The sequence below is a fragment of the Spermophilus citellus genome (genome assembly GCF_964194105.1).
Source record: "Spermophilus citellus genome assembly, chromosome: 11".
In the NCBI taxonomy this organism is placed as follows: domain Eukaryota; kingdom Metazoa; phylum Chordata; class Mammalia; order Rodentia; family Sciuridae; genus Spermophilus; species Spermophilus citellus.
The window spans coordinates 49,376,966-49,400,732 of record NC_138192.1 but is presented as its reverse complement, the minus strand read 5'-3'; the positions used below and the strand labels follow the sequence as shown (position 1 = coordinate 49,400,732).

The window sequence follows — 23,767 nt, the reverse complement described above, 5'->3', positions numbered from 1 at the left end:
ACCTACTTGTTGAAAAGTCCAAAGGAAAAATAAATTTTTTCAGAAGCTCCTTTTTTAAGTTCTCCTTCCTATCTCTAGTACATTTTTCAGTTTTTACAGGAAGTCTTAGGTCAGCTAGAGGGGAAAATATGAGAAGGAAGTATCGAAAAATCTAGTCTTAGAAATTTAAAGTTAAGTGTTGCTTATTTCATAATTATTATAATTCAACATACCCAGAAACCCTTACAACTTACTTAGTTAGATGTCCAAAGAGGGCTTTCATGGTGTCACGATTTGGTGGAGGGAGTTTTTGTACAAGAGACTTTATAGTTTCAATTCTTGTGTTATTGTCTGGCTTTTCTAAAAAACAAATAAACAAATAAATAAAAAGGTTAGAAATGATTTCATAGGTACATGAGATAATTTACTGAGGAAAATTTTAACTAAGACTTAACAACTTAAAGTACTATCAGTAACCAAAGGGAAAGTGTGTTCTTCACCAAGTTGTTATGGAGTTTACTTTGACTATATGAATCAGACCATGGTGGTAAGAAAGCAGTGACACTGTGACTTTGACACAACCTTCCTTAACTCAAGTATTGAATTGTTTTCTTCAATTTCCTATTTTATAAGGTGTAAAAGGACAAATTGTGGCATCCACATTTTAATCCCTGGAACCTGTGACTATGTTACTTCACCCAGAAAAAAAAAAAAAAAAGACTTTGCAGATGTGATCAAGCTAGGGATTGAGGTGGGAAGACTTTTCTGGGTTATTATAGTGGGTCCAGTGTAATCTAAAAGGTTCTTATCAAAGGGAAGAAAGAGGATGGGACTCAGAGAGAGAAGGTGATATGACAGTGGAATCACAGGAGAAGGGCTATGTGATGGGAGCCTGGGCTAATGAGGGACAACAGCCTCTAAATGCTGGAAAAGGCAAGGAAACAGAGCCTCCAGAAGAATGCAGCCCTGCCACCATCTTGAGTTTTTCCCTGTGAAACTGATTTCAGATGTCTAGTCTCCAGGAATGTAAAATAATAAGTTTGTACTCTTTTAAGCCACAGAGTTTATGCTATTGGCATACCAGCAGTGGGAAGCTAATACATAAGGACATATAAAACAAAGAATTTTTTAAAAAATTACTTCTATGCTATCTTTTCTCCTGATGCATTTTGGGTTTGCTACAAAATAAGGAGGTTGCAAAATACAAAACTCCAAAAAGCATAATAATTGGCCTTATGCATTTTTAAAAATAGGAAGTTGTTCAAAACTGCATACCACATGTATTGTTTTTCCTCATTTTGTTCCTTTTGCATGGAAGAAAAATTAAGAAGTTATTTACTTAGCACCCTAAGAACTTTGTCTTGCCATGGTCTTAGTCAGGACCTTACCATTTTGAGGTGTAATTATTAATTGCACTTAAACACTTTAGAACATTGATTTGTTATCTTTCTGATGTATATTTTATCTTTAACTTCTAACACAGAGCTCCTTATAATTCTAAAGAGGTCACTGCTGGAAGAGATATATATGGAAATATATGTAAGTTAATCCCCCACCCAATATCCACTCTTATCTCCCTTTGCATGACAATCCCATTGTGGAGAGGATGGCAACATATCAGCAAAAGGGCTAATTTCCCAGACTTTTTGGCAACTGGTGTGGCCATGTGACCAAGTCTGACCAATGGAAGTTGAGTTAAAGCATTATGTGGGACTCCTGAGGAGGAGTGTCCAGAGCTGATTTATTTAAACTTTTAAACTTTTCTTCTTTATGCTTCTGAGAATGTATATGGAATTGGTATACCAGGAAATGACCTTGAGAATGGAGACTATGAAGAATGCACACTGCTAGAAGGAGCATTCCTCACTGTGGGGCAGTGAGACCTGGGATTCTGTGATTTTGTGTACAAAAACCTTTGCAGATGGTTTACTAAGAGTAAACATGGTTCCTAATAAGATGTACTTCAATAGCCCAATTTCTAATCTTCTGTTAGTTGGTATATAAATTTTATTTACTAGGGTAAGAAAGAATTAGTTTAGAAACTGCCAGTTTTCTTAGCAAGATGTTTCAAAAGAAACTTTTTATAAGGAATTGTAGGAAAATGTCCTGCTGAAGATGGTATTTGGCTAAAGTGGGGTGAGGGCAGTCTTCCTAGTAGAACTCTGCCTGGAAGATTTTTCTTTTTCCTCCTAAAACCACAAGGGTCTATAAATAATGCCTCCCACAGTCAAAGCTTTCAAAATTGCAGTTATTCTTAGAAGAGTTCCAACATAATATGGCTTGGACAACTGCAAATGAAAGAAACAAAGGGGAAGAAAAAGAAAAAAAAGATGCTGCAACATCATAGCCCACACCAGATGTAATCTTTTCTGCCAAAAAGTAGTGAGCCCCCTGGTTATTTAATGATGGTAAGAAAATGTGATGCTTTGCAGGACTACTTGGGGCCTGTGGGATACCTTAAACTGAGAAAAAGCTATTTAAAAAGTCAATATAGATATTTTTTAAAAGATGAGAGTGAAGCTGATATAGTGACTCAGAACAGAGCTATTAGTAGTGTTAGATACCTTGCATTTAACCCTCTGATGTGTGTGTATAGGTGTATTTTTTTCAAGAGGTAGATACTTTTTGAAGTTTGGCATGATTCTAGAAATGCATTTTACTTGAGGATCTGGTGAAACATTTGGTTAAAGCAATGAAGATGTTATTAGGAACAGTAGAAAGAAGAAAGGAGGGGAGAAGAGGAGACCTTTTTAGTTTCACTGAAATTTCTGTCTATAATCAGGTCAATTTCAGAATCTCCAGAAAAGGGACAGGTTGACATTCAGGGCTGCAGAAGTAGCAGCCTTAAATTAAACTTGACAGACAGTAAGTGGGGAGTGATCTAAATGGCTACATTCAACAAACCTTAGTTTTGGGGAACATATGATCCAGTCAGAGTGAGTTTAAAAAAAGGTTGAGAATTGCTTAATTGGAATAATTGAATTTCAAGGTCACAACCATGGTGCTCAAGCAGGAATTAAAACATCATCAAGTCTGTTAAGCCACCAGGTAAAAGAATTGTGAGCTTTCCTGAACAAAGTTAGCTCTCCCTTTGCTGTGTTCCTTTGCTTTTAGAACATTTTTTCTTATGCAATACTTCACATGGTATTTCCATTACTTGTATTCCTATCCATTTCCCCCATCAAAGAGGGAATCTTCCTATAAAGGTGAGTTGCTTTTATTCTGGTAGACAGTAGATTGAAAGAACAAAACAAGAATTAGTAAATGAATGAAAGACATGAGCAATGATTGGAATAGATTGACCTCAGTTTAAATTCTGTAACAGCTTTTTATTAGCTATGTGGTCTTGGACATCTTTCTTATTCTCCTTGAATAACATCTAAAAGGTAAGTTTTATGGAATTCACAAGATAGTACGTAATGTACATAGCACAATGACTGGTAAAACTAAATTCTCTGAAAGTGTTCACCCCCTCCATACCTTTTTTTGAAGTTCATGCTGAGTTCAATTCTACTTTTGTTTTTAGCACTTAGTATACTACTTGGTTGTAGCGAGCATTCAAAATGCAGTTGCTAATTCTTGAACTGAGTTGGTATCAGTTCATGAAAATACAATTGCTAAGGTAGCTTGCCATTACACAAGTCCCTAAATACTTGGTGATGGACTGAGAAATTGATGATCTGATTGGTGAGATGTTATGCATCAGAACCTTTATAAAATATATGGTGGCTTCTCAGTCTGCCTATAAGAAACATTCTACATAAAAATATTTTATAGGGCTGGGGATGTGGCCCAAGTGGTGGCGCGCTCGCCTGGCATGTGTGCGGCCTGGGTTCGATCCTCAGCACCACATACCAACAAGGGGTGTTGTGTCCACCGAGAACTAAAAAATAAATATTAAAAATTCTCTCTCTCTCTCTCTCCTCTCTCACTCTCTCTTTAAAAAAATATTTTATAGGCATATTTTCCTTTTTCTATTTGCACACATACTTGAGCAATCAGACAACTGGAGAGTCATACATGCATATTTGTGGGTAAGCTATGCTGTTGTTCTAGAGGGGAAACTACAATGGCTTAGAAAGGGCTGAAATATTGTTAAGATGAAACAATTTATTTTTCTTAAAACCTAATCAGAACAAAATCTTTTGAAAGGTTATAGGAAAGCAGTGTTTTCCCATTCAAATCAATACCACACCCACTCTTCCATAGCTTGTAAAATCAGGAAATAACACAAACACTTCTAAGTGGGGGAACATCTAAAAATACAATTGGATACATTAAAATCGAAATGACACCTTTTCAGATCTGGTTTATTGATGTGTCATATTAGGAATTAGAATCAGCATACATAATACAGGAGTGGTTAATGAGCTAAGATTCATACACAGCTTACTAAAGACGTGTCAACTGCTTTCAATTGATTCAGTGAGCATCTGAAAGACAGCATTTTCTATTAATATTTCTTCTTCAGCATATGGTTTCTCATTATTGTGAAGCATTGAAAGTTTGAGAAGACTTTAAGATAGCTCTGACTTTTTTACATTATGATTAGAGGGGGAAGGTAAAGAAACATTTTTTTTCTATGTGGAGAATTAAAGAATCTATTATCTTAGTTACACTATATACTAAGAGACACAAAAATCTTTCTAGAAATAATAAGCTCCACATTTTTTTCTTTCATTTGCACTTACTCCTACCCTCAATGCAATATGATTTATTTCATATGTACTCTATGCTCGTTAATACCTCCATTTTAGATCCTCATCTACATTCATATATCCTCTCTCCAGTCTGAACTGTGAACCCACAACTGTGTAAACTGTAGTGGTACATTTTGGCTGTCCAACAATGATTCTAAACTGTTTCTCACTCACTGCTCACTACCTGCCCCCATCTTCTCAATCAACACCAAACACATTGTTGTAAATCAGCTTCTTCAGAAACAATTTCATGCTGCTTGGAAAATTAACCTCTCTTACAAGATGTGATATAGGTTTTAATGCCACAAGAATGTGGCTTTATAGCCCCTTCCCCCATTTGTGGTTTTGAGGGCACATTTTTCAAAATATGTTTTATGGTAGCTATATTTGCATTTATCTGAATGAAATGTTGCTACTAAAGTAAGAACATTTACAACCATATGCCTTTTAGAAAAGAGATAAGATAAAGTTATGCAATGATGGAAAGTTCTACGCAGGGAAGAACTATGGCCCTGCTGGCCTCTAGACACTTTCCTGATCTTATCATCCATGCCTTTATTTTTCCTAATTTATTTATAGCCAAACGTTAAATCATAATTCAAAATAGATCCTGCTATTGTAAATAGGTTCACCAGAGGAACACAAGACTAGCTTCTCCCAGTAACCATTACATAGGGAGTCCTGTTCATCCCACATATCTACAACTGGCAAAGGACAACTGCTTCCCTTTGTTAAGGAGGTCATAAGTACCACAGCTGTTCTGCTTCTGAAAGTTATTTTGGAATGTTTAGTGCATCCTGTATGAAAAACACAGTAGTCAATACAAGTCAGAGTTATATTTGGTAGAAATCCATTCTCTAATTTATACTCAATTTGTACTTTTTTTATCATGGTCATTTCAAAATTTAGTTAGAGACTCTTCTTGCTTCTAGGAAGAATAAGTATCTTCAAAGAACATTTTTGTTTGTTTCAGTCTACTCTGTACTCTACTACTTGGTACAAATCTTAGAAAATATGCTTTTTTAATGACAAAACTTGAGTTGGGATTGAAGAATCATCCAAAGTAGAGAAATGATTGCTAAGTTAATGTCTTTAGCTTGCATTTGCTTTAGGAAGAGACACTCTAAGGGCAGATTCAAAGTTCACAAATGGATACAAATATGCACATATTTCAAACACATCTTATAAATAAGAGAAGGTTACACAATTCAACCACACAGCGGAATGAAATCATGTCACTTGTAGGAAAATGGATGAAATTGGAGATTATGTTAAGTAAAATAGGTGAGGCATGGAAAGACAAGAATCATATGTTTTCTTTTATATATAGAATATGAAAAGAACTTAAAAAGGATAACATGAAAGTAGAAAGGGGGTTACTAAGGAAGGGAACTGGAAGATGGGGGAGGAGTGAAAAAGTGGAAAAAGGGAGAGTGACTTTTACCAAAGTACATTATATGCATGCACGAAATTGTAACAATGAAACCCATCATATTGTACCATTAATATGCATAAATAATATAATAAGAAAAAAAATGAATAAGAGAAGTGGTGTAACAGGTGTCTGAAAGAACCAGGTTAAAATTTTTGCTTTTCTCTATGATTTGTGGCAAGTTGTGGAACTCCTGATGCTTCTAATCCTTTACTTAAAAATACAAAAACATATGTCTCAGAATTTTTGTAGAATTAAATGTTTAGACAAACACAAATGGAATATAATAAGTGCTTACTAATTAAAGTCTCCCTTTACCTCAAAATGTCTTTTTTCTTTTTAATTCTTCTATCATCCCTCACAATTGACTGCTTATACTTCAAGATTGTTTCCAAAAATCACATGAAACCATACATTTTACTCCTTAGTAACTTTTTCTAAAAACAGAAGCAGGTCACAGTGTGTGATAGATATGGAAATACATAGAATGCTATCAGTTATTGAAGATCGTTTTGTTAAAATCTAAAGTAGGTACAGTATATCATAAATAGAAATGTCATTGTCTCATGAGCCAAGCAATAATCATGACCTTGAGGCTAATCTGTATTTGGAAATTTGGAGCTTTGTGAGATTCCATGTTCTCCTGCCCCTCCCTCACACTTCCCCCAAATCCCCGAAAGTCATGTTTTATATTTTATTAAAAGGAAGGCACATTCTCCATGTCTGCCTATGCCTGGTAAGTTTGGCTTTAGATATTGATAAACCATGTCACAACATTTAGAAGGGTGGTACACTACTAGTAGGAGAGACCCAGCAGGAATAAAATGCATGTGCTTCCAGGTGAGGGTGCATTCTTCTTTGTCTGCAGGGACCTCCTGATAATTAGAACCACTCACCTCACTTCTACACCAGAATCCCTTGTAGTCCTTGTTTCTCCTCTTAGGAGATGTTCATGTTTTGTCAGGTTTTTTGTTTCTTTGTTTTGTTTTAAATTAACAATTCCTTTCAGGAAGAAGTTTTAAAATGTGAAAAACTTTCATTGTCAGTAAATGTAAGTATCAAAAATATTCTGACTGATACATTATTCTAAATCTGTAGAGTCCTTGAGTTTGGATAACTTCAGCTCATTGACAACACTAGCACCATTTCCAGGGACCATTTCGAGTCCTGGTCTAGTGGGGAGTAGCCATCCACAGTGCACTATTAGAAGTATTGCTAAGAATAATCTTAATGTTTTCCATTTATTTTCCTACTGTCTGGAAATAAATAATTAAGAAGTTATTAAGCAAGTTTATCAATACCTAAATTCAATAAATTTATTTCTTAAGTAGTTGATAGAGTATTAAACACATGTGTATATATGTTTGAAGAAAACAATATTTATTAAGGCCTATGTGGAACCCATGAAAGATACAAAGTTCGTTCTAATTTTTGTCATTTTGTAATCCAAAGGGGCAAATAAACTACAAAATATGTCATAATCTGTTATGTGTTAAATATCAGGCATGCCACAATATTGGTATCAATGAAGTGTACATACTTCTTCTTACTGAAGGGGTCATTTAAAGTGATTGTTAAAAAACTTCTGAGATATTAACCATATCAAAAAAGTTCGGAATAATTCAGATATTCACAAATCAATGAGTTTGAAATTCTATTTAATTAATTTTTGAAGATCCTAAAAATTTTTATGCTTAAATTCTTTATGCATCCCATATTACATTCAGGGAGTGTAAAAATACTATCTTTTCTATTTTATATAACTGAATCTGTGAAATTTCAAGGACTTTGGTGCATTGATTTCACACTAGGGCAAGTTTGGAAACCTTTCTATATGTAACTGTTTATAAAGGGTCTTACTTGGATGCAGTCAATTTTAATATAGTTACATTCTCTAAAATTCACCAAAACCTGAAAATGGTTCTTAAACCATGCTCTCACTCCTTAATTTTACAATGATGTTCCTATTTGTCAGAATCAAAGAGCAAGGCAATGTCTGACACCAGCAGCAATCTTCACACAATCCTACTGTCCTCTCTACAATTTCTTGGTTTTCATAGTAATTTTGGAGGTGTCAAGGTGGTTATGTACATTTCTGTAACTTACAAATGACACGAATTAATCCTTTGGTGATAGTGTATGCTGAGAAAATTAAGCACACTAGTTTATTTCTTTGAAATACAGTTCTGTGAAATGTTTATTTGAATTATATTTATTCATGTATATATGCTTGTATAAGGTTTAAAAAACCCAACTCTTACCATTTTGATTCGTTTGATATCTTTCTCATCATAAACCAGCAATTCATTTCAAATACTCTTGTAACTATTTATATTAAGCATTACCTTTGTACCTTTTCATGAGAGTGGAAATCTTACAAATATTTTTCAAGATTTGGAGTTTTTCGTAAAAATGTAATGTTCTGCCTCTTTGCATTTGTAGGCAAATTAGATTTATATGGGATTTAAAAAAATCTCACTGGAAAAAAAACTAGGATCTATCACATAATTGGAAAAAATGTGAACTAAGGAATACTTTCATCATATTTGGAGTTAAAAACATTTTTTAAAGAAAGTATATTAATCTTTACTCATAACCATTCATTTTGAACAAAAGGCCTCTGAAGAGGAGATGCTTGTTGGTATGGTAGACTGTTTGTCCAGGTCATTTGGCATGGCCACACAGTGATACTGATTGCAGAGGAGAGTTATGAATTAAACAAACATAGAAATAATTTAAGAAATGGATTATAAAATAATGTTATGATTCAGCTTTTTTGTTTTGTTTTGTTTTTAATTGTGAGACTATTGTAAAAGAAGAAAAACAGGCAACATGTGGTAACTTTAGTCAGCATTTCTGAACTGGGAATGATAAACACCTCTGCCGAGCTCTGGCATTTATCAGGACTGAGATATTATTACCACATAGAGTCACAGCATGGTTACTGTTATCATCGGAAAAAAGAGCCAGCTAATCTTAATGGTTTGTAAAGCCGTTACCTGCACTGGTCTGACATTTATCATGATCATTTTACCACATGGGTCCTACATAGCAAAGGTCTTTTATCTGGAAGGGACATCACTATGAATTATTATTTGCAGCTAGGTAGAAAATTGTATGTTGTAGATACCTTTTCTCATTATAAATCACATAGTCACATTCCACCATTTCCCCCAGAAAGCTGCTGAGCCTAGGTTTTTTGCCACAGCTTGCTTTTCTCTCCCTCCCCCATCTCTCTTTCTACAGTTTCCTGAAAATATTAGCCATTTTTTTCATTAGCATCTTGAATATAATTTTGGAGAACCACATGTATGGGAGGTATACATAAAGACACACTTTCTTTATAGTTATGGGAATTTCCTGAACTTTCTGTGAAAGGACTACACAGCACTTTAGGAATTGAAGTTGATAAACTGTCTACTTTTTAAAAATGACTCCTTTTTTTCTGACTCGGTGGCCAGACCTTTCTCTGTTCTTGACCTTGTCAATAGAATACTTAGCTGTAGATCAGACAAAATTCCTATGCTTGATTTGAAATACTCAAAATACTTATGACATTTCTTGCTTGTGTTCTCATGAGGAGGAAAACAGTTTCATTCTGTCAGATTGTGAGAATTTTCAGACTCTGGTTTAGTAAGTTTCATGCAGTAGGATAGAACACACATTTATTCAAAGAGGCTCAGATTCTATCCCTAACCATCAATGTCCTAATGACATTTACTAGTACATAGTATGGAAGAAATAAGGCTATTAAAAGGTTTGATGTCTTAGAACCATGGGACTAAGTCAGGCAAGTAAAATGCATTAATTTAACAATGGAAAATTTCAATGAATAGGCCAAGTTGTTTACCATGGGGGAAAAATGAACAAATCCTCTCTTTTAAAAAGATTGAGACAACTAATCTTCTGGAAGAGATATTTATATATTTTCTTCTTTCTCAAGTGTTCCATTAGGAATAAACAAGCCAGAAATTCTGCACTTTTATAATGAAGAGGGAGGAGAATTCTTTGCCATTTTTGCATTTAGGAAGAAATGTGCAAGAAGAATGTGACAATTTAAGCAAATCAAGATTGTTTCAAATGGATCACAAACGGGACTTTGTGGGATATTTTATGCTAGCATGTGAAGCAAACAGTAAATTTGAGAGGAAGATTTTCTCAATGGTCTAGTTCTGATGTGTTTTCCCATTTCTTTGTGTGTTTAAAGAGGTTTGGATGTGGTGTTTAATATTGCTTCGACTTTTTTGCAAATGAGTTCTGGAGAAATATTCTCACATGAAGGAAAGCTGATGTGCAGTGTTGCTGACAGCAGCTGGGGGGATATGAAGGAAGAAACCAGATTCCCGAGTCTAGATTTAGCAAAAATAAACACCTATCATCCCAATAAAACAAAACAACAACAACAAAAACCCCTATCATCTTAAATGTTTAGAAGCATCAAAGTAGACCTCTCTGCCCCTTGAAGAAATCTAACATTTTTCTTAAATGAATCTATTCTTTAAGGAAAAAAAACAAAACAACTTTAATCTGAGGTGCAATATTTTGCAGTAATGTGTGTTCCTTTGCTTATCTTGTTACATTTAATTCCATATTAATTTTTGTATTGTTACAAATTTCCTCCAAGGAAAGCAGTTTCTGTTTCAAAGATGCTTCAGACCGTGAGAGATGCTTGCATAAATCTGGGGGTCAAGGTGTGGAAACCATTTGTTCAATTCGCTTGAGCTTTCATTGCTCAAAAGGCATTCACATAATTTGGTTCAATATTCTAAAATATCATTGTAAAATGGTGGCCTAACATTCCAGCATACTGCTTTTCGCATCAAATGAAGGACTACACTGATTTAAAACAAACAAATAATCAAGCACGGAACAAACAAGCTCCTTTATTCTTTTTTATTTCAGGATGACTCTTTTGTTCCAGATTAACACCATTCTGTCATTATTGTACCCCCCCACCACACACACACACAACTGTAACCTGGGAGCATTTACAATAATTAGTGAGGGGCTTTGCTGCTTGAATTTTTCTCCTTTTCTGGGGAACTGGGTGAATTGTGAGTGCTAATGAAAGTCGGAGACTTCTAGCAGTGGTTGAGCCAGGCACAGTTCAGGCAGACGCTTTAAGCTTCCCACTGTGCGGCAGTGCAAGCTTCCCCGCTGTTATGTTTACCATAGTTTTAATGTCTGTGAAAAAAATTCCTGATGCAACCGAATTATATTATGCCCTTTTGTTTATATAACCCTAACCTCCCTTCCTGCCCCTCACTCCCCACTTTAGCAGATCCCTGTTGCCCCTGCCCATTACAGAAAGCTCCTCCTCAACTTTGTGGCCATCTTCCCACTTTGGTTCTTACCATGACAGCCCAGCTGCTCTGCAGCCTTGTTTGCAAAGCCTATTCAGAAGTTTGGAGTGGATTGCACACACTTTTCTCTACTTATGCCACCTAATAGCTGACATCCTTTTCTCCACTGCATCTGAATTTCATTGGAGGTGATATTACAGCACCAAATTTAATCATCTGGCACTAACAATACTAGCTTAAAAATGCAAACGTGTTGGTGAAATGCACTGTGTCTTTAAAGAAATCTATTAGAAGACCTCAAACTCCCTGCAAACTAATGTGCTTTAAGATGAAATCAACCAATCTGAGATTGGAGTTGTCCTTTTCTTAAAAGAAAAAAAAAAAAAAAAAAAGAAATGGTTATCTCAAAGAAATGACCATTCCATCATAATTGTAAATTGATGATTTCACCAAGTGTGATGCACGGTGAAGTTTATAATGAATATTCATACAACACTTTCAATCCATTAACAAGACTTAAGACAATGAGGATGCAACTCATTCCATTTAGATAGTGGGAGGAAAGTGGAATTAATAGCAAAAAAAAAAAAAAAAAACAGCACTTGGGAAAGTTTAACTTTGATGTATCAAACTCCAGGTGCCAGAGTTTGAGGAAAATAACCAATAATAGCCATTTTTTTACATATTTGATGGGACTGATTATGCAATGTGCAACTCTAAATGGCTTATAGCACATTGTAGCATGGTTCCATCCCATTGGCTACAGTAGGGTGCAGGCAGATGGATGACAGTGACAGGGAGAGAAGTGCTTTTGCTTAGCCGTGCGTTAAGATGCCATCCAGAAGCTCTGTGCACTGCAGACACTTCATTAGGATGCCAGGATAATGGTAAACTACCACTCAGAGTGACACCCCATTTCCTGCTTACTGAGCGCTCCAACCTCGGCAGATGTCAACAATCTCACAGTGCTACAGAGCAGACCTAACTTTCCAGTCACTTTGACTCCAATTTTTTCCTCCTAACAGTGCCATACATTATGTGCAATATGTAATGGCAAACACCTCACCGAAAACAAAATCTGCCAGTTCATTATGACCGGAGTATTTCATTGTTTTTCCTTCCTTTAAAAGATGAGGAGCAGAAAGTTATATAAAAGAATATGTCCATTCACTATTCCCACCTCAAAATTTCTTGTTATAATCCCATTTGCTAATCAGTTCAAAGTGTTAATTGTGTGGTGAACTCTGATTAATAGTAGTTAAACTTTGATCACAGGGGATAGGACTGCTTCTTTTAATTAATGTCCATTACAAAGGTAAAGACTTTCAGAAGTCTTTTGTTTGAGATTTTACTCAGTTTCAGTATGGTTTTTAGTTGTCTGCCAAGAAAAGACTGACTTGAGCATCTGGATGGTATTTCCTTTGCAAATGTATAACTTCAGGCCATTCACACACCTCCTTACTAGCAAGTCAAGCCAAGAGAAACTTTTTTTCTATGATGTAAAATCCCAAATTCTTTTCATAAAGAACCAAGGTGTGGTTGAGATAGTGAAAAAAAAAATTCCCCGAATGGAAAAATAATGCTCTGAAATCTATCATTCTGATTAAATGATCGACTTACATTTTGTGACCCTAAGAATCTTCTTAGAAGTTCAAAGGGCCTTGCAAATGGCAGGACTAAAAATAAATATCCTCCTTCTTATTCTGTTATCATTTCTAGGTAAAGATGCCAATGTAAAGAATGAGGCACAGGGTGAGGTCATACCCGAGGAACAATTTGAATACAAACTTTCAATATGGTGACCTCAAAAAAGAGCTGATGCAAATCTTGACTTGGTTTTAAAAATGGTATCTGATTGTGAACACCCAACCACCTCTAGGAACTTATCACTAATATTTATATGCTTGAAGACAATGTATCAGACTAGACTTATTAACATAAGTTAATGTGGGCTGATAGTCAATGTATTGACAAAACTTTAGAAATAATTTACTGGAAGAGATGTTGGAGATAATGGGAAAATGCCAGAGGTAAGACCACCTGAGCTACTGAACTACTGAACCGGACAGACTGCCTTTCTGAAAGCATTTTTTTTTAATCCCAAATTCCATGATCCACTTATTCTATATTCTTTATATGTCAGTGTATTTCCTAATAATTATAATTAACCTATAGTTCTGCACTTTTTTGTGGATAAATATGTGAGGAATTTAATAAAATAGTTATTTATAAATTCTGAAAGCATTTTTATCTTTCTTCAACTGTCTACTTTTATAATCAAAGCCATAAGACCTGTGCCCACCAGAAAATGCAGCAATGCTCTTTCCTACACTGTTTTAATGCTGGTTGGTGTTGGGTAGGTATTTTTCTTCATCCCTTTTTGACAGTGCCATCATCTTTTAACTACATATGGATTTCTCTTTTACTTGAGATAATTTAGAGATAGCAACTTCTAGAAAATAACTCTGGTCATGGTAGGAGGGTGGCTGACAGGAAGCACTGGTGACAGTACCTATCACCATTGGGATTATCCATATGTAAGACATAGTGGGGTGGAGACCCACAAAACTCTGGAAGGAGTAAATTCTTGAAATTTTAATGTGTATACTTCATCTTTTAGAGTGCAAGTCAGTAAAGGAATTAGAGTGGAAGAAAATTCAATGTTAGGATAATAGAGCCATATGAGAACATCTATGCTAGATAAGAATTAATGTAAGAGTTGTGATTAGCAACTTGTCACCAAGACAAAGCTTAGTCTGGAAAGATAAATGATGATCTGAAAAGAATGTTAGATATATTTCTACCTCTTGATATGTGTCAATGTAACAAAATTTCCAACAATGTGTGACCTATGAAAACACTTACATTGAATAAGAAGATCATGATGAAGAGACTTTCAGATATCTCACAAAGATCATAAGACATTAGAAAATATCTAGTATCTTTAATATGATTTGATACTTCAAGGAGTTTAACAAAAGGATCAACAAATCATAAAAAGAGAACAGAGTAAGACAAAAAGATACAAGGATAGATGACACAAGAATAATCATGTGAAAATTAAAATGCAATAAAAATAAATTTTGCAATAAAGGTCAAGTTGTTGCCACTGGGAAAGTAAATCAGTGATATGGATGACAGAGTAGAGAAGTTTTCCCAAAATGGAGACAAACAATGAGGAGGAGGAAGATGTGTTGAAAATCAGCATATTAAGAGATTGTCTATAGCTGACACATATGTGAGAAGTAATTAGAACACTTGAAAACTTAAGGACAATCCAAATGCCAAAATCAAGGCCAAACGAATTTTAAAAGTACTATGAGTGAGAAGGCAATATCAATATTGAAAATGACAGCCAGGTTCCAAGAAAATACCACTGAGTAGGTATACTATCTTGATATATTTTGGCAAAACATTTGATGACAGGGGTAAAGTATTATTCTACAAATATTCAGATAAAAATAAGACTGAATAAATAAATAAATATTTAGGCTATACTAAGACTTTCTAGAAATCCTAGAAGAAAATAAAGCAGCATCTACTGAATATATATAGAAAAAATAGTGACTTCCAAATTGTATACAGATTCAAAATTGTCTTTTTTATGTTTAGACAACAGGATGACATTCTCATCTATGAGAATGTCAGCCTTCTTGAAAATTTTACCTGAAGGCTTGTGTATGTCTATCAAATGATGGATCAATATTTATGCTCCAAGAACAGAGACATTACAAAGCAACTAAGCCTCTTCTTTACTTAGTTTGGACCCCAACCTCACAAGGCCTCATTGGATTGTTTCTTTTTGGCTTCCTCTTTGTTCATGGTACTAAGAAAAGCCTTTTCTTGTGGTCAACTCTTCACAGTTTAGGTGTAAGCTCTGGAATATGTGGTTATTATCTAAAACAATGACAGGTGCCATTTATTCTGGAGTTTGCTAGTAAACACCATTAGTGGAATATTGTGTTGGAGAGAAGCTAAACAACTTTTCTCTTGTCTCATAAAAAACAAAGCTGCAGAGAGCAGCAGAATCTTTACTTCTATTGCAAAGAATCCTTGATAAATATGTTCTGTATCTATAATAATTGTATGGACAAAATTGAGTGGACCAGTAATCAAAGTGATAAAGACTGAAAAAATCAAGCACTGATAGATATTATATATGAATTTTCTTCCATTATGTAGTAAAGAGATTAAAAGAAAATATCTCTGAAAATGATGGTAACATTTAGAGTGATTTTTATTTTTTGGAAATCTCAAGTTAACTTCAATAAATATTTATTAATTTTAATCTTTAAAATGAAGAAGTATAAAGTGAGTTTGTAACATTGCTTTGAGAACATATAATTATAGTTTTTCTAGGCACTCAATTTAAAAGACTGATAGGAAATACACTACAATATTAACTGTAAGAAGTTATCTTGGAATAGTAGGAACATGGGTGATTTTTTATACATTTAAAATATATATTTTCTACATTTTGATAATGAGCATGTGTTATTTTGATAATAAAATTAATTTTCTGTGCTTGTTAAGATGATAACCTTCAATTTGATCTATGGCACAAACTATTTTCACAGTTCAGACTTCTAGGAAAATCATGTTATTTTCCTATAGGACTTTCCTCTAGGTATTTCTGTTAATTTTTTATTTAGTGACTATATTTCAGAATCAAGAAAGCAAAGCCTATCTTTGCCATTTTCTTCCTAGGACTGAAAGCAATGGGCTGAGAGACACTTGCAGAGAGTGCAGAAGATATGAAATGCCATAGGACTATACATTTGCAATCTGAAGAAGGACCAAGGATCCTGCAGTGCTGGTTGTGGAAATATATTCTAGTTTCATATTCTCATTTTTGCTTCTTCCCAAATTCTTTCTTAGGGAATTTTATTGCCTATTGGAATGAGCCTTTGAAGAGCAGAAAATTAAAAAAAAAAAAAAACATATATCCAGAACACTAGTTCATGGATGAGACACAATGGTAATATTTTCAAAGTAGCTGCTCATCTTGTATTGAAACACATTTTACCCCCATACCACAACCTATAATAATATTTATTTCTTTTCTCTTTGGGAACATATATCCCTTAATTTTATTTATTTATTTTACTCAAAGAGGAAAGTAGAGAAATGAGTTAGTTATCTAGCTAATTAATATCCTAAACTTCAATTTTTGCCTGGATTGTTCTGCACATGTTATATGCCCAATTGATAGCTGTTGATTAAATTATTCAGGTAATTGACTTAGCTCTTCTGTGTACCTTATGTGTATAGTGAGCTTTAGAGTGACCATTAGAAACTCTATTAAGCAGAGACATAGGAACCAAAAGTTAAATATCCTGAATGTAGAAGTTGTACTAGCAAGAATTAAAATTTGGTTAAATTTTTAGCAAAAACTGGTGTTCTGCATCAACCACTGATTGGGAACATTAGGACTCCAGTGCATCTGTAACACTGAAGGGAGCCCCCTGTTGGTTCATCATAGAAATGTGTGCTGATTCCTTTTTGTTCTCCACATGACAAGTATATTTAAGCAGATGTAGTTGACCATGTGATTAAAAGTGGTTTGAGATGGAGGGAAAGTCAGCCTCCATATTTGACTAATATAATTTTCCAAAAAATTTTTTTCCCAAACAGTTTTTTAATTTTCTATTTTAAGGGATATAAAAATGCAATATCAATTTAACACATAGCTAGAAATGTAAGCAGTAAGGAAAATGTTTTAAACAGAATTAGACTGAAATGTAAATTTGCACATATTACAATGGGATTCCTTACAGAGTTTGGAAGCAATTGCTATAGTGAGAGACTGTGTGCTTTGCAAAGGCTCTTCTGGTCTTTCTAAAACCAAATTCTGTCTGAATTTAGAAAGAGAATAAAGTTATTTTCTCATATAATCAAGCAATGGCCCTTTTCACTGGTACACATACTCCAGGAATTCAGAAATTAAAATAATAATAATAACAATAAAGGATGCAAATATTGTTTTTTCCATATAACATATTTTTTTTAAAGTAAACATCAGCTCCTCAAGGGAGATTTCGATTTGAAGACTGTTTATTATATCATTTGAATAGGACTAGACCTGGCCTTTTGACTTTGAACCACTACCAAATTTCAGGCTGTGAGGAAATTGTTCTACATTTCCTGACAAATTGAGTTAAGCAGACATTAAGTGGGCTTTAAGAAAACAAATGGCCATCTTTATCACAGGTGGACACTGATGGCTTAATGGGGCCTGGGCTGATTGTATCACATCTAATGGCTTGACGGGAAGCATTAGGGTTTTTGCATAAAGAACTGGCATTGCGAACCCTGCTAACACAGACCTGTCAAGCGCTCTGTATCCCTTTGTGCACGGAAGCAGATGTTTGTATGTATACTATGAACTGGCATTAGAGCAAGCGACAGATGCCTGTATGAATGCCAGGTTTGTGAATTTTTACAGCAGGAGCATGTTCTGAGGAAGTGCAGCCCTGCCCTCTATCATAGGTAATTCCCAGTGGAACTTGCTAAATCCCAGCTATGTTTTCATTATTTGGCTTTCCTAGCAACTGGATGAATGTGTCTATCCTGAAAATGCAAGATGAGAGCCCTACCAAATTCTTACAGATTTGCAAATAGCTCGGCTGTGTTTTGAACTTGGACTTTCCAGACTGTGCTTTTTGCACTGCAATCGCAACCAACTTACTCAGAGGAGCGGATGGTATTATAGCTCTCTAATTAAAACTTACTTCAGTGTTTATCTGCCAGGCCTCCCCCATGTCTCCCTACATTTCCACCTCCCATTCCTGAAGAAATGTGACTTCAGTTGGAAGGTTTTTCTCTCCTGCAACATTCAAAACTTACACTCTAGTTGTCTGTCAACAATAGAAACAGGTAGCTTGCAGTCCATTAAACAAACACAGTGCCCCCCTCACTTTTATTTGACATTTTATTTGGCTGTGACAAATGAGCAGCAGTTGGATTATAACATAATTTGTCTTGTCTTTATTACCAGCACAAAGGACACCATTCATTAATTATTCTGCCGTTGCAGCTTAACACTGACTGGAAAGGTCCCTCTTCGGACAGATGGCGGGGACGATGTTATTTATATCAATCAGCCAAAATCCTCAACAAGGATTACTGTTCCTGAGACTACAATGATTTATTTCTTTTTACCTCACCCTCCCTCAACCCCTTCTGCTTTCAGAGATTTCTCTATAAAAACGAAATTTGATGGGAATCTTAAAGCAAAGCCATATTTAACCTGTTAGCTTGCAAAACAACATGCATGCTACATCAGTTTAACTGCGTGACATTAGCCGCATATTTTTTAAACTGCTCAGGGTTTTTTGATCTTCCATTCTACAGCAGAAGATTAACTGAAGGTCTCAGGGCAGCAAGTTCAGCAGAAGTTTGCCTCTTCTGTGACACTGTATTGCTGTGGCCCATGGGACCCCCCAGTAAGGATATTGTGCTGTCAAGATTTTTTTTTTCCTCTGTTGAGATAAGATGATCCATGCTATTTCAGAATCCAGGAGACTTTCTGTAAGATTAGCTGAGCTATTTGGCCAAAATTAAAATAAGAACTAAAACAAAACAAAATAATGCAAAAACATCCTTACTCCATTTCTAAACCAGAGTCAAATCAAAGTAGGGAAGAATGTCCTTTGATTTCTTCTGGATCCATATCTATAGTCAGTTTCAGGAGATGGCTAGTGGGGTGGTGGTAGGGTGTGTGTGATTTACTTGGCCTGTTTTGGGTTGTTAGTGATTCTGCCCAAAATATGCTGATCAAGCACTACTAAAAAGCTAGACTGAACCCAGATGTGACAATCTTCTACACATTTTTCAATAGTGAGTCTCAGATGCTGTCATTTCATCAATTAAAATTTTAGGAAAGGAGTATATGCAAAAAAGTACAGATTATTGAGTCGAAGATACTGAAAGTTGTTTTAAGTTTTCTGCTTGAATATAATAAAGAAAATAACACAGAAAGTTTTTTGTCTTCAGAAATTATTGGTATAACCTTGCTATACTGATTAGTTTGCAAATATTAAAAGTCCCATCAAGACAAATATCAGCAACATGCAAATACCCTTGCAGGTTGTGATTAAGATTTTAAATGTATCCTTTTGCTTTTAGTTAATGAAAAACAAAGTCTTGGAGGATCTAAGTTGTAATTTATTAAACATGAAAGGCTCCTTGATGAAATATAGAAATGAGATATATTTTGCATTTCAAAGATTTAAGCTGACAACTTACTTGCATGCAAATAAGAGCAAGATTTGTAAAAATATTTGAAAAGAAATTATTCCTGAATGTACTTATTACAATAATGTGGCATGTAGATAAGAGAAACACACAGCATTAAAAGACATTCATTTCTCCAAAGTCTTAAAATTAGCTTCTTTCTGCCATTGTGTATTAATGTTCTTCTTCAGGAATGCAGCATATTAAAGAACTGAACAGAATTAGTAATAAATTTGTTAATTACAAATTTAAGCAACACAACTGTGTTGTTTTCCCAATATGTTTTTTTTTCAAAAGCAGAATTGCTAATGCATTTTAATCATTTATGTATAAACATTTGAGGATAAAATATTCTGAAGTTTATCAATTTCAAGAGCTGTTTATTTGCTAGCAAAATAGGCCATGTTATACAACATATATCTTATCATTTTTGCTCATCAAATCCCCATTTGCTGAATGCAAATTTCCCTGGTCTAAGTGCTCTTGCACCTCAATTTAAATGAATAATAGGATCGACTCTATTAAAATCAGTTTAAGGTTGCCATGGGTGACATATCAGTAGGGTTAAAATGAGAAAAAAAGGTCACAGAATCAGTCCTTACAACCTGTTTTTTATCATAATGAAGCATATGTAAGACTCTACGAAGGCTTAAATAACAATATGTCACTTAGGCAATACTTTAGTTTGTGGGTCTTCTTAAAAAATCTTTCTTAAACCACAATGTATTCCAAACAAAATAAACGTAAAATTATAGTGCCATCAATAACTCTGGGAATGTATTCAGTTGCATTGAAAATTAGAGAGTAAGCTCTTGTGCTATTACACAAGACGGGCAGATTGTGGATTTATAAAAATAACAGAAAACTCCTCAAAACAGGAGGAGTAGGTACTTTTGCTGCAGTAAATCTCTTCTTTTAATGATCCAACTAGGTGTTATAATCAAACTAACAAAGCATAAAGAAAATACACTCAAATATTTCACTTGAGATAAATTTTGTGTCCTCTGCTAATGAGATCGAAGGGATTATTCATATAGTTATCGGTAAATACTGAAACACCAGCAGCAGACAGGAAGATATCCTGGAGCCAACTGTTTGGTTACAGTTTTAGGCTCTTGAAAGTGAACAAGCAAGACTTTGGAGTTGTTGGGATAATAAATATTAGTGTATATATACATACAAATACAAACACAAACATTCATATATGTGCACACATGTATTTATTTGCATGTGTAATCTTTATGTTTGTAAATTTAATTTTATTTCTTAAAGTCACACTCTTAATGCTGATTTTGTATTATTTATGATTCTCATTTGGATTTCACAGAATCACATTTTTGTTACAAGTGTTATATTTCCTTTTTTTAACCTGCAATAAAAGGAGGAAAAAAACCCCTCCTTATTTGCTAAGGTTACAGTGTTAGTTTAATTTTCTTAGAAGCAGTAGAGTATTTTGAAGTGAGTAACATTTACCAAGTCATTAGTTTTATGCAAACTAGGAAGGAAGATGAAAGAAAAAAAATTATCAATTATTTATAGATTGTTAAAATGTATCTTAGTGCTCTGCTACTGTATAGAAATGACAATTAGCCAAACTTACCTTCTTTAATTAATAATGCATACATTATGCTCTTTGGGCAACTAATCACCAGCTCTACAAATTTGTTTGACATTGTTGAAGATACCTATCACATGGGTTATAAAAAGAACAATGCTCTACCAGCTGCAGCCAACTTTCCGCCTTCTAGCAATGCTTAAAATGCTGTAGCAATTCCAGGGAGCAAAGTCGTGGTCCTTCAGCTGTGTGACACTATGAATATGGCACCAGGCTACAGAGTGCTTCCTGCCATGTCTTTGCCACCTAAGAATGCACTCTTTATCTCAAATTGCTTACTTAGAGATGAAAACCCTTAATCTCCATCTCTGATGTTAACTTCCATAATATTAGAGTGAAAAAATGTTACAGAAAAATGTCCTGTGGCTTGACAGCTGCATTTGCCATCTTTCTTTTCTGAACTAAAATAGGAACATATGGTTGGATAAAAGGATGAACTGTTTTAAATCCTGAACTATGATAGAAAATCTCATATGAATGGTCACTATGCTTACCCAGAAAATTCCAATCAACCTGTGATGGTGGCATTTTGTTGCCATCATGCTGCCAAAACTTTTTTTTTTTTTTAAGTTGCATCTATCTGTGACATTTTTAAGAATGGGAGGTTAAGTCCAGAAAACACAAATTGGAAATTTTGCCTGCTTCTTTTCATACTGTAAGGATGCAAACCCAGTCTTGTCATTTTAACCATAAATCTGAAGGTGATGGCAGCCACTGGAAAGTTTGTGAAAGTTTCACATATGCCACAAAATTAACATAAAGGCCTAGGCAGACTGTTTCTTAGAGTTCACTAAAACATAGTGTGGTATTGAGCTGTATGCTTGAATGGTCAACAGGCTAACTGACATTGGGACCAGGTAGCCAATCGGCTGTCACTGGTTTTGTCCCAGAGTCACACACACCACAATGAGGTAGCAGCTTGTAGTGTTTGGAAGGAGAAGCCTGACGCAGCTCCCTCACATATGGTGTTTCACAGACTACACTTCCCATTTGCTCCTCCGAAAGGTGTGCCTTTTCAGGGGACGATGCCAAGTGTTCTTCTTTGTGTCATGGTGTCTGCACTGAAAGGTGATGTGTCTGACACATTTGGCAGGCTACTGTGAAGAGGTTTAGAATTTTCCACTGACTTTTGCTACAATGTAAGAGAATGAGACTATACCTTAGCAAAGGTAATCATCTTACCTTTGGGAGAATAGAATTAGAGTTCCAGAGTAAACTGAAAAACGTAGATTTTTTCCCTTTTTCTATGATATTCTATTTTACCCTATAAAATTTTGGGTGTTGTCTTTAAAAAAAATATACTCACTAGTAGGGCTGCCACCTAAGTGGGTTTATGTTTTTTAGTAGATTTTGAATTAGAGCTTTGACATATGGGTATAGTAAAACTAGAAAGTGTCTTCCGTGTGAAATACCTTCCCCTTTTTTAGCTGCCTTAAATGAAATGCAGAATAAGTGTCAGAGTAATGCAAGGGGCATAGAGGACCCAGAGAGGAACCAATTCTACATTTGATCTGAAGAAAATCTTCATTTATATCATGGACATTGGGTATCTCCCCACCCACCATTTAGAAGGATTTCTGTTAGTCTTTTGTGAAAGATTGCTCTCATTTATTTAACTCATGCCACATGGCTTAGCTTCATAACCAGTATAGGGTTTCTGAAGATTAAAAAAATCCATTTTGTATCTATGGAAATACCAAGCTGGAATTTAAGCTGTAATTGCTGCAAGTTTTCCTCATTATAGTATAAAATTGCTTGGATTTATTAATGCTGGGCATATTTCAACTACTCCATGTTTTGCCCTGGTCAATGGTTACCTGTCAGAATGTGGAATAATTATTCAAGGGTATTCTGTGCCACAGAGACAAAATAATGTGTGGATTTTTTCCATGTTTTTGTTTGTTATAAACAGAGTATTTGCAATAATTTATGGAAAGTCTTGGAATTATAAATATTAAGGCAATGCCAAATGATTTAACTATCCCTCTATGGCAAATTGTCTTTAAACACTACCATTTTTTTTCTTTCATTTTTTTTATCATTTACTTGTGGACCAGAAACACTTGCAGGCTCTTGCCCCTGGCCTTCTGTGAGAATGTTAGTTAGCAATGCTCATAAAAACTCAATTCATCAATGTGAACATAATTTGCTATGAACAGAAAGCTCACAAAAGGGTGAATTTGTCAGATAGACAGGTGGCCTGAGATCTCTCCCTGATACTGAATGATATGAATAATAGATTCTGGTAAATGTATGCCAAGACTTGAGCTGTAAACACAGCTGCCTCCATTCCCTTCCAGAAAAACAGCTTCGAGGACGAAAGCACAGGAACCACAGTTCCACCTGAGGACCTATGCTTGCACACGCGCGCGCGCCCGCGCGCGCACACACACACACACACACACACACACACATGCTCTTTCAAGAAGTAAACAACCTTCATAAAAAAGGACAGAGTTAAAGAAATCTCCATGCTTTCCCCTCTCTAGGAGAAAGACATTTT

The 23,767-nt window shown here is 35.0% G+C and overlaps 1 protein-coding gene across 1 annotated transcript in view; it reads right to left on the bottom strand.

The window, feature by feature from the left end:
* The window catches only part of ARHGAP15 (Rho GTPase activating protein 15), a 616,251-nt gene that overhangs the window by 63,334 nt on the left and 529,150 nt on the right, over positions 1-23,767 (bottom strand). The window contains exon 13 of the mRNA XM_081262361.1: positions 234-339. Coding sequence (XP_081118487.1) covers positions 234-339 — 106 coding nt within the window. The remainder of the gene's footprint in view (positions 1-233; positions 340-23,767) is intronic.